The sequence below is a fragment of the Acomys minous genome, assembly GCF_964271855.1.
Source record: "Acomys minous genome assembly, chromosome: 14".
NCBI classification, from domain to species: Eukaryota; Metazoa; Chordata; class Mammalia; order Rodentia; family Muridae; genus Acomys; species Acomys minous.
This window is the reverse complement of record NC_140496.1, coordinates 11,423,365-11,435,240: the sequence shown is the minus strand read 5'-3', so window position 1 is coordinate 11,435,240 and position 11,876 is coordinate 11,423,365. Positions and strand designations below refer to the sequence as shown.

General features: G+C 48.5%; 1 protein-coding gene across 2 annotated transcripts in view; it reads left to right on the top strand.

The window, feature by feature from the left end:
- Nucleotides 1-10,770: 10,770 nt before the first annotated feature.
- Nucleotides 10,771-11,876, top strand: part of BCO1 (beta-carotene oxygenase 1) — a 41,117-nt gene continuing 40,011 nt past the window's right edge. For both annotated transcript variants that reach the window (XR_014774629.1, XM_084757449.1), the window contains exon 1: nt 10,771-11,868. Coding sequence is in view for 1 of the 2 variants with exons in the window: in XM_084757449.1 (XP_084613575.1) it covers nt 11,805-11,868 (64 nt within the window). In the remaining variant the exon portion in view is untranslated. The remainder of the gene's footprint in view (nt 11,869-11,876) is intronic.

Sequence of the window (11,876 nt, the reverse complement as noted above, 5' to 3'; positions counted from 1 at the left end):
ATTTGCTATAATACCTGTTTGGTAGCTTCTTTACCATTCTTTTTTCCATTACCTGAGTGCCCAGTGTTTCCAGAAAAGCCATCAGCATGTGGGAGGCATATGATAAAACTGGCATGAAAGTTAGTTATGGCATGGCACACATACACAGTGGGACCCACATGCAGTCCTATTGTGTGGAATGGCATCTGTGCCCAGATGATAACCGTCTTTCCCTGGTGTGTTCAGAATCTGATGGAACAGACAGGTCGGGTCCCCTTCTGTCTCATTATGTCACCATTTGCACCTACAGGAGGATAAAACATCCCTACAAAATTTATTTCGTGTCATCCAATAACCTTTTATTCAAAATGCAGACCTATTCACCCTTACCCATCCCCTGAGCCATCGGGTGTGTGTCCAGGGTCTGTGGCTAAAATTCAAACGCCTCCCCATTGCCAACAAGGCTCTGCTTAGTCTGGCCTCTGACAATAAATATTTCAGCCCTTCCTGCCCACCTTCTTATCCTTTAAGGCTTAACTCAAGAACTGCTTCCTGAGACTGGAGAGATGATTCAGGGTGTAAAAACACAAACACAAGCCGCCCAAGCCTGCGTTTGAGCCTAGTACTCTAACAATAATCCAGAGGTGATGGTGTGCATATTTAATTCCAGTGCTCCAATGGCCAGATGGGAGGAGGTAAGGTCAGGTCTCTGGGAGAGCAGTGTGTGCTCTTAACTGCCAAGCCTTTCCCGCTGCCCCAGCTTTCCATCTTAAAACCTTTTGTTATATGCCTTGCCGTGTGTGTGTGTGTGTGTGTGTGTGTGTGTATGGTCAGTTTCACCTTTACATGGGTTTCAGGGATCAGACTCAGCCCTCTCCTTCTCCCGTGCAGGCCTTCACTCACCGAACCATCTCTCCAGCTTTCCCTCCACTTTAGTTTTTGAGACCGGATCTCTCACTGAACATGGAGCTCAGGAGCTAGACTGGCTGACCAGTGGCCCCCAGGAATCCTCCTATTGCACCATGCTGGACTTACAGACACGTGTCGCTGCCCTCAGCGCTGATGTGGGTTTGGGGGATAAAACTCAGGTCTTCATGCTTTGGTGGCAAGCGCTTGACCAACGGCGCTCTCTCCCCAGCCCCATGTGCAATTACCACCTTTTGTCTCCAGTCTCCCCACCTCAACCCCCACCGCAACTATGAATCCACATTTCTGCCTGTATATCTGCCCATCCTGGATGTTTCATACAAATGGAATCTTGCAGTTTGTCACCTGCTGTGTCTGGCTTGTCTCACAGAGCATCAGGCTGCCTGGGCTCACTGATGTCCCAGGGTGTACTCATAGGCACATACAACCTTTTGACGTTGTAAGGTGACTCTGTAGTCTATAAAGTTCACACTCAGCAGGGGATGTAGAAGGCTTGCCACCTAGCAAGTGAGAGGCCCTGAGTTCTTTCCCCAATCCTGTAAAAACAGAAACAAACAAAAAAAAAACCAAAAAAACAAAAACAAAACAAAGCTCACACTAAGGACTACACAATTGTGTCAAAAAAGAAAAAAAAATCGCCAAAAAAACAAAAAGCATGTAATACTTTAACACTTCAAGCAAGCTTATACTTTTGTAGATTTGTGTATTTTTTTAAGTTTTATCTATTTATTATTATGTATTATGTATGTACATGGCTTACATGTACACCTGCAGGCCAGAGGAGGGCATCAGATCACATTATAGATGGCTGTGAGCCACCATGTGGTTGCTGGAAATTGAACTCATGACCTCTGGAAGAACAGTTGGTGCTCTTAACCGCTGAGCCATCTCTCCAGCCCGATTTGTGTATTTTAAAGTGTATATTTATTTATTATATGCTTTGCGTGTACACTCACATGCGTGTGCTATCACTTGAATATGGAGGTCAGAGAACAACTCTGGGGAGTTGGTTCTCTCCTTTCATGATGTGAGTCCCCGGGAATGGAATTTGGGCTGTCATAGTTGGTGGGAAATTCCCTTATACTGAACCATCTTGCTGGCCTTAAATTTAGTAGTAGTAGTAGTGGATGTACATGTCACCACACACATGTAGAGGTCAGAGGACAACTTGGTGACTTCTAGGGACTCCATCTCAAGTCATCAGGCTTAAGCAGTCATCTCCTTTACTGCCGAACCATCTCATTGGCCCCAAAGCTTAGGATGCTATGTTGGGCTACATTTGCAGCTATCCTTGGTCACGTGTTGGACGCACCTCATCCTGCTCCTCTTGTCAAGTGTCTGCAGCCCCTTTAGGAATAGACCTCATCGCTTCCTCCATCTTCAGCTAGAGAGCCTGCAGGCTCCGCTTCCTGGGGGGTGGGACAGCAGCATCTCTTTAACCCCGTCGATCCCGTGACTGGCTCACCGGAGGAGTCACTAGGTGTCCACTTTGGTCCACTTTCAGTTTCTGGGGATGATCCTTCCTTCTACGCCCATTTCTACAAACCTCTCAGAGAGCCCCCGAGAAGTGATGCTGCCAGACAGAGGAGGGACAGAGGCGGGAGCGGGACAGGATATGGTGTCACCGGGTGACTCAAGGGCTGGAATGCAGACTGAGCAGAAATGGCCCTGTTATCTACGGAGGCCAAACTTCTAGTGCTTTCCAGCAGCACACTATGTGAAAGGCCGCACGCAGTGATAGTGTATCTCCTGGGTAAAGGCTTAGTTTATACTTCTAACGAGATGTGCTTGGGGACTTCCCATGGCACGCGAGAATCTGCAGGCTAAATTCCATTTGCGAATTCTTTGAATTCTGATAAAGTGTAGGCTGCCAGCCTTGGGGTTCATCTTGGTGGCTTCACCAGCTCTCGATGTCCTTTAGCCTCTGTGTCACAGTTCTAGTAGTCAGGACACAAGTGGCTTCATCTGAGCATATTTCTATTGGCCTGGTCAGCCAGCTGAGCCTGTAGGTAGACTCAGTGACACAAAAGCAGAAAGACGGCTCACTTGGTTTAAATAGAACATTGGGTCCATAAAAAGAACTCTAACAAGGCGCCAGGGGGAGATGTCTCCACTGGTAAGTGCTCTGCTGACAAGCACGGGGACCAACCTTGGACCCTAGCACCTTTGTAGAAAAGGCAGGCATGGCAATACATCCCTATACATGACTATAATCCCAACCCTGGAGAGGCAGAAACAGGTAGGTGCCCAGGGCTCACTGGGGAGCCATCCTAGCCTATTTTATGAACTCTGGGTCACTGAGAAAACTCCAATCTAGTCTAAAAAAAGAAAAACAGAGGTGGGTGGTACCCAAACTTGTTCTCTGGTCTCCACACGCATGTGCATTCGGATACACATACACACAAAAGAACCATCATAATATGTGCACCCTGTGGTGCCAGTGTTTCCTTGTAGCCATGATATTCATTTTAGCTTGGGTTCCTCCGAAGCCAACACAGGCTCAGGTTTACTGCAAATAATCTATGTGGGAGGAGACCCAGAAACCACTGGTGGACCCACTGCAGAAACCTATTTATTTCTTGAGTTCCTTCATCACCCTAACATGTTTGCCTCACAGAGAAGGGGGTTCATGGACATGATCTCTTGAGGATAGGTGCTACCCAGACACAAGGGTGCGTGTCCCACATCGTGGCTCTGCATTTCCATCTGGCGTAGTCCAAAGGCCTTCTCCTTGTTGATAAGGATCCTAGTCATGGCTGTTGTCGTGGTAATACCCAGGCCTCTCCTCTGCAGACAAGCAATGGGGCTCTTGGCCTCCCTTCTCAGATGTGACAGGATAGAAGGACCAGAAGTCAGCATCTCTCAGGAGAACACAAACATGACCAGCGAGAGTCAGAGGTGGGTGCTGGGTAGCTGTGTCCAATGGGAAGTGTGTGATGGTTAACACCGTCAACTTGACAAGATCTGGACTCACCTAGGATCTAGATTAGGTTAGTTGGCAGCAGGGAAGACCTACATTAAATGTGAATAGCACCATTCCACTGATTGGAGTCCCAGACTGGGTAAAAAGGAGAAACTGAGCTGAGCACCGGCATGCATCTCTCTCTGCTTCCTGACTGTGGATGTCGTGTGGCCAGCTGCCTCATGCTTGCGCTGCCAAGCCTTCCCACCATGATGGACTGTATCCCTTCCAACTGTGAGCCAAAATGAGCATTTCCTTTCCTTAAGTTACTTTTATCAGGTACCTTGTCACAGCAGTGAGAAAGGGAACCACTAGAACCTGACTCCCTCGAGACTCACCCGAGGCACAGCCATACACGCCTTGGAGCCTGGGAGCACCCCAAGCAGGCTGAGTTACTGTATGGGCCTAACAATGTGTCATTAATGTCTTTTTGCCATTGTTGACAAAGTCTTGCAAACAACATCTTCTAAAGGCCATTTATAATGTCACAGTGTCAGCTAATCATGTCATCATTTTGTTACTTGTAATTACTTGCCTTGATTCACTCCCTCAGCACCCTGCTGGGATCACTTGGGTTTACCCCTGAAGAAATCTCTTGTCTTGAAACCTACTTCTGATAGACAGTGGAGTGACATGTCCACATAGGCGTATCCCCAGAACTGGGACACCAGGACCACCTGGCTTGAGCACCCCTGTGATTCTCACCATGAACTCAATGCTACATTTAAATTCATTAGTTCCCCCAATGTGGCCTGTGTCACCCTTCCCACTTGAGAACTCCTCCTGGCAGACTGGCCCTAGGAAGCATGAGTCCCAGCTGGGCAATGTTTGGGGTGCCTTCCTGTTTTCTTTGATTCAGTATTTGGAAGCCATCTTCTGGGGAGCAACTAATACTAGCCTCAGCCGTTGGAATGGTGAGTGGAATTCTCTTATTTTCTAACATTAAAAAAAAAGATATTTTTATGTTATGTGTATGAATGTTTTGCTTGCATTTGTGTCTGTGTGCCACATGTGGGTCTGGTGCCCGCAGATGCCAAAAGAGAGTGTCAGATTCTTTCAAACTGGAGTTACTGGCAGTAGTGAGCCACCATGTAGGTACTGGGAGAGACTGTGCTCTTTACTGCTGAGCCATCTCTTCAACCCTTCAGAGTGTGTGTGTGTGTGTGTGTGTGTGTGTGTGTGTGTGTGTATGACATGGCACCTGTGTGAGGGTCAGAAGACAAGTGACAAGGGGTGTTTCTCACCAACCCGTCTTTTTTGTTTTGTTTTTTTAATAAACACGTGTGTGTAGATGAAGTCCTTCAGACTCGCTAGCTTGCTGGCAGATTTCACAGGACAACCTGGACTTTGGAAGACCAATCGTACAGAATGGAGTTGGGTGTGGTGAAGACTGCTTGCAATCCCAGCGCCCAGGATAGAGACTGGCAGATCTCTGGCACATGTTGACCAGACATTATAGCAAAATTGGAAGGTTTCAGGCCAGAGAAAGACCATGTTACAAAAAATAAAAGTGGTCAGCACCCAAGGAATGACCCCCAGCTTTGTCCTCTGGACTTTAACTGGACACACCTGTGTCCAGCATGCACACACACACACACACACACACACACACACACACACACACAGAGAGAGAGAGAGAGAGAGAGAGAGAGAGAGAGAGAGAGAGAGAGAGAGAGAGAAAATGTAATAGAAGCTGGCACTGGAGGAAGAGTTGACAGGAGGGGGTCACAGTCTTATAGAGCCAAAGCCTTGCTTCTCATCAGTAGCCCAGCACACACATAAGCTACAGCCACCCCTGTCACCCACCACAGAGAGGTCTGCCACACTTGGTCTCACTCTAGCCTTTGGACATGCTGTTGTGTCTTGTCAAGGGCTTTTTCACTCGTGTGCCCACAATCTTTCCCCAGAACAGCCTCAACGGTGACTTCTTCCCCCAGGCCCGTTAACCTCTCACAAGAGCTAACTGATTCTTCTTTCCTGTCCTCACAGCAGCTTGATCTCTTCTGTTCTGCCATCATTCGAAGACATCAGCAAGCTTTCAAAGAGCAGGAGAGAGAGCCCAGGAGAAGCCAAATGCACCTGGCTGCAAGGGTCAACCTACCAATGCCTTCACCCATTTTCACAGCCTTTGTTTCCTCAACATTATAGGCTGAATTGTGTTCTTCAGGAAGATCTGTTGTGCCTCAAAGTGTGACATCATTTGGGACCAACTTTGCAAAGTTAAGATGAGGCATGCAAGAGTAAAAAGGCCAGTACCATGGCCAGAGCCTTAATAGTGAAACTTGGCTGTAGTTTCCCTCCATATCTATGGAGGGAAGGATGCCACATGGACATGGAGGCAGAGTTAGAGCACTGCATTTACACACCAAGGAGAACCGAGATGGCACACATGAGGTAGAAGCCCTGAGAAGCAGAAAGAACAATTCTTCAAACCCTCCCAAAAGCATGGCCCTGTTAATACCTTGATCTCCAACTCATGACCTTTAGAACAGGGGTGGGGATGTGTGGGGTGGGGGGTGTGTGCAATTCCTGTTTTTTAGCTGACCAGTTTGTAATGGATCATGACCCAGTGGACACAGGACGGTGAGCTACACACTTGTGTCTGTTCACTGTCTACTGAACACGCACGTGTGCCACACACACTGTTCTCCTTCCAAAAGGGCAGCTGCTGCCTCGGTGGGGACTTTGCCTTTCACCTTTAAACCTGAAACCCAAGATGGGCACATTATCTGCCCAGCTTATCACCCTGGCTAATTAGCAGCACCACCTAGAAGTTAACTTAATTGGAAAACTGCAAAGTAATTTAGATGTGATAACACTATCTCCTTCAGGGAAACACTCGCTGGCTGTGGGCAACAGCTTCTAGCAAGAGATGCAAGGCTGCAAAATAAGACTGTCCGGTTGTTTTATAACACAATTTGTATAGCTTGCTGATTTCAGCTTTTACTTCTTAGGTGCCTGAGAGTGCCTCAAGTGTGTGTGTGTGTGTGTGTGTGTGTGTGTGTGTGTGTGTGTGTGTGTTTTCCTATAGGACTATCCTCTGATCACATTTGCCACCATCTTCAGGATCCGGCTGTTTGCAAAAAGATTATCAAAGCTGAGCTTGTTGACTGTCCATTTTGGAAGGAGGGGGCAAGTTGGATTGTTATTCCCTTATGTGAGCATCCAGCCCCCCTCCCAACCACAATTTACAATTATGCCCTAAATGCACGTAAGGTCTTTGAGAGGGGCATTAGAGGAGGGGACCCCATCATTCACACTGAGTGCAGACCTTCCAGGGTGGCGCTTTAAGGTTACCCACTCTCCTGCCTGTGACTGTAACCTCTCTCCCAGTGCTCTGTAAGTCAGCCCAATAGACTCGTGGGTTCCCCAGAGTGACTTGGGTGGAATGGCTCCTGAGTTCACCATTGTGGACATCTTCGCACCATGGAAGGAATTTTAGCAGTAAGTATGTGCTTAACTATGAGGGAGTGCATGCATGTGCAGGCCAGAGGTCAATCTTGAGTAATGCTTCACTTGATTTTTGTGACAGGGTCTCTTTGGCCTGGACTTCACCAAATAGACCAGCCTGAGTTGCCAATGAGCCCCAGGGGTCCACCTGTCTCTGCCCCTGTGGTTATCCTAGAAGTCACTATGTAATCCAGGCTGGCCCTGAACGTACAGAGATGTGCCTGCCTCTACCCTGCAAAGGTGTTTAAAGGCTGTGATTAAAGGTGTGAACCATTATGCCTGGCTTCCCACCAAGCTTATATTTTTATTTTTATTCTTTTTTTTAAAGATGCATTTATTTTATGTATAGAGTGCTTTATCACATGTACACCTGCATGCCAAGAGAGGGCATCATATCACATTGTAGATGATTATGAGCCACCCTGTAGTTGCTGAGAATTGAACTCAGGACCTCTGGAAGAGCAGCTGGTGCTCTTAACCACTGAGCCATCTTTCCAGCCCCGCCTCCAGCTTTTAAATGTGAGTTCTAGGCATTGAATTGAGTCCTCGCGCTTGCATGGCCAGTACTTTGCTATGAGCCACTTCCCCAACCCTCCTCATTTGCTTGTTAACCTCATGAATCCATTCTATTGGGGGTGGGGAGGTTGGGGAGGGCATAGATTGCCCCATGAAATGGGAGACACAGACCCCCTGCCCACTGCCCACATCACTGAGGTGCTCCCGTGTTCAAACTTTCCACTCCACCACAGAATACATTCCCTACCCCAGGCACACAAGTCAGCCAAGCCTCGGTGGCTTCCTCAAAAACTCATGGGATGAGTGGGACGAGATGCGACCTGCGCAGAGGATAGGTCGTTGAGTGTGAATCGGTTGGGGGGGGGATTAGACACCCCTGCACCTGAAGTTGTAGCCACTCCCTCCTGCCTGCACCCTCCTGCTAGCTACATGGAATTCTGTTCCTGTTGCGTGTGGTCTCGGTGTGCAGGAGGTGGAACATTAACTGTAGTGGGGAGTCTGTCTAAGCATCCTGGGGGAGCTTTCATCTGTGCATCATGGGGCTTTTTAAAGGTGCAGCTGGGGCTCACCCACACTCCTAAAATCATTGATTCACCAAGCTAGAACCATACGGTCCTGTCTGGATTGAATGGACATTTTTTTTTTCAGGAAATATTTTTATATTACAAGTGTGTGGGCGTTTGTGTGCTCGGATGTGTGCACACGTGCATGCATCACAGATCGCATGCGGAGTTCAGAGGATAGCTTTTGGGGGTCAGTTCTCTCTTTTCATCATGTAGGTCCCCAGGATTGAACAAAGACTTGGAAACAAGGGCATTTACACCACTGAGCCGTCTTGCCGATCCACATAACTCAGGAATAAGTCAACACATTACACCAAGAAGCCTACGGGAGGTCCCGGCTTGAGACACTTCCGTGCAATGCCAACCCCCTATTCTTCTCACTTCCTCTTAGTAAGTCCAGCCTTCACCTGACAGCCCTCCTCTCCCCTCCCTTCCTTTCCTGCCAGCCATCCTCTCCTGCAGGCCCCAGCCCCACAGGAAGCAACACTTAGACCTCTCCTGGTCAGAGTCCTCTGTGTGTGGGGCTGTGCTGGGGCCACTTGAGGCAGCTCAGCTCTTTCTCTGTTTGGACCATCCTCCTCCTCTTCTCCAGTGGGATGTGCCCAGTCATCCTCCAGGCCTTGGCTCAATTGCTAGTCCTTGTGTAAACGTGTTGTCGTGGCCCCTGTACTCTCTGTGCACTTACAGGCTTGAGGATTTCCCACCCTTTCTTTTGCCTGCAGTGTGGAGCTGCTCCTGCTGGACAGGGGTGACCCATACTCGTGGAACCGATGATTGACTGAATGTGTGGACCAGTACACACATTTACCCTTCTCCATTTTTTTTCTTTTTTTTTTTTTCCTTTTTTGCTTTCTTGACGTTGTGCCCTGTGCTGACTATTTTTAAGTCAGCTTGACACACAGCAGAGGTATCTGAAAGGAGGGAACCTCGGCTGAGGAAAAAAAAAATGCCTCCATAAGATGCAGCTGTAGGGCATTTTCTTAATTAGGGATTGATGGGGCAGGGCCCAGCCCACTGTGGGTGGTGCCATTCCCCTGGCTGATGGTCTTGGGTGCTATAAGAAAGCAGGCTGACCAAGCCATGGGGAGCAAGCCAGTAAGCAGCACCCGTCCATGGCCCCTGGGTCAGCTGCTGTCCTGTTTGAGTTCCTGTCCGACTACCTTTGATGATGACTATGGAAAAGTAAGCCAAACTCTTTCCCCCCCACCCCCCCACCCCAGTTTGCTTTTTGCTCATGGGGTTTCATTACAGCAACAGAAACCCTGACTAAGACATACTGGCCCCACCCCCACCATTTGTTAGCCACAAATGCCTCTGCTCCCTTACTTACAGGTACAGGCTGTCTGGTTTGCTCTTCAGCCAGCTTAGCACTATCAACAGAACTTTCTTTTCTCTGAGCCCTTGGTGCATCCCAGCCATCTGTACAAGGATGTGGCTTTTACGGCTTGGGATAAATAATTCTGGCATGCAAACAAGTGTTTGAATATGACTGCAGCATAGAGTAGGGTTATCATGGGATTTACTGGAAATGTGGGACAGAGGGAAATGCCTTCTAAGAAAAGAGAAGAGATAATGGGCCCCGGGATTCTGACAGCATTACCTCCTACTTCAATAGCTATGGAAAAAGAGGCTCAGAGAGAATAACATGGCCCCGGCCCACAGGAACTCCAGCCCAGCGTCAGGCAAGCTCTCCACATCTCTCCGGGTGATGGGCTCCTCAGCTCCAGCTGCGCACAGTAGAGGCATCACTGAAATGTTGGCCTCTGGCTCCGCTCAGATTCTGAGGCAGTAGGTGTGGAGCTCAGCCCAGCACCAGCACTTTGCAAACTCTCACCAGGTGATGGCAACGTGCAGGCTGGGAGGAAGCACAGCCTGTTCTAGAACGTTCTGAAACCCTGAATAACTCTCAGCTCAGCCCTCACCCTTCTCCACAGCTGGGCTACGTGACGGCAAGCACCATGGCTCGCTCTCTCCGTGTGTGTGTGTGTGCACGTGCACGTGTGCGCGCTTGCAGTTGCACATGAGCCGGTGTACATTCACAATGTAAGCATGTGTGTAGGGCAGAGGACAACTTTGGCAGCTGTCTTCTTTAGTACCATTCACCTTATCTATTTACTTTTGAAATATGGTCTCTCCTTGGTCTGGGACTCACCAAGGAGGCTAAGCTGGCTGGCCAGCAGCTAGGGGGCTGCCTGCCTCCACCTCCATAGCACTGGGATTATCTACAAGCTGCTGACCCGGCCTTTTTTTTTTTTTTAACAAAACAAAACAAAAAACATGAATTATACAAGTCAAATATTCTCCTCAACCCCAAATCATGTTTAATTTTATAATTCATTCAATTACATAAAACAGAGAAATTGTACATATTCACGAGGTGTCCTGTGATGTGTTGATTGCTGTGTGTGTTGTGTAGTGTGGAAGGCAGCTTGACCTCAGCCTCCTGCTGCTGACGGTGTCAGTCTGAGCAGTGGGAATCAGGAGGGCACCAACTCCCACCCAGGGCTCTGGAAAAGGGCAATGTTAGATTTTAATCAATGGCATCTTTCAGGATCTGTGAACGCATGGAAATCCTAACGCCAAAGACAGCCACGGTTCCTCCATCTTGATAGCCCAAGTTGACCTGAAAGCTTTCGGCTAGTCTGGCTGCCCCCAAAGAGCCTCCTGTCTCTGTCTCTCAGTACTGGGGTTTGCGTAGGTGCTTCTGTGAGGAGCTCAGTCCCTCATGCTCACACAACACGCCATCCCCCAGCCCCTGAAGTTGTTTTGTGTTTCATTTATTCTTTGGTCCCTGATAAAAAGCCTTTTCTTCTGTGTCTTTGTTTTTTAAATGGGCACGTGACACTGATATGACTTTTTTTTTTTTTAAGAGCAGGAAGGAACCAGGCCCTTGGTTAAAAGCAAAACTTTCCCTGTATTTGAGGATGGTGAAGATGTCACCAGCCCATACCTTGCAATCGTGTGATGGATGCATTTGATGGTCCCTTAGCTTGAGGAGCCTTTACTGGTCCTCCCTGCTCCAGCCTTAAACACATCCAGCTCTCAGGATGATGAGCTAAGCTGGGCTGAATTCAGCCGAGTGCACCAAACCCTCTCCTGCAGCCTAGAGCAGAGCCTCCCTTGGTTTAAGCTAAAAGTGAACTCAGAGGGGAAGAGTTGGGAAAGCACTAACAAGGATTAAAGATTAGCAGTAACACAGGGCTTGGGAACTGACCTTTGGCCAAACGTTGTATAAATCACCCGGCAGCTTCCGGCAGCAACACTGACCCGCAGAGAGGAAGGAAGCAGAAAAAAGAGGGACAGGCGAAGATGTAGAAGAGCTGAGGGCAGGGAGACAGGAGGCCTTGAGCACTCGGGACGCCGTGTCTATTCGGGTAACATCGTCCTCACCCACACCCACCGGTTCCATGGAGATAATATTTGGCAGGAATAAAAAAGAACAGCCAGAGCCAGTCCAGGCCAGAGTGACAGGTGAGACT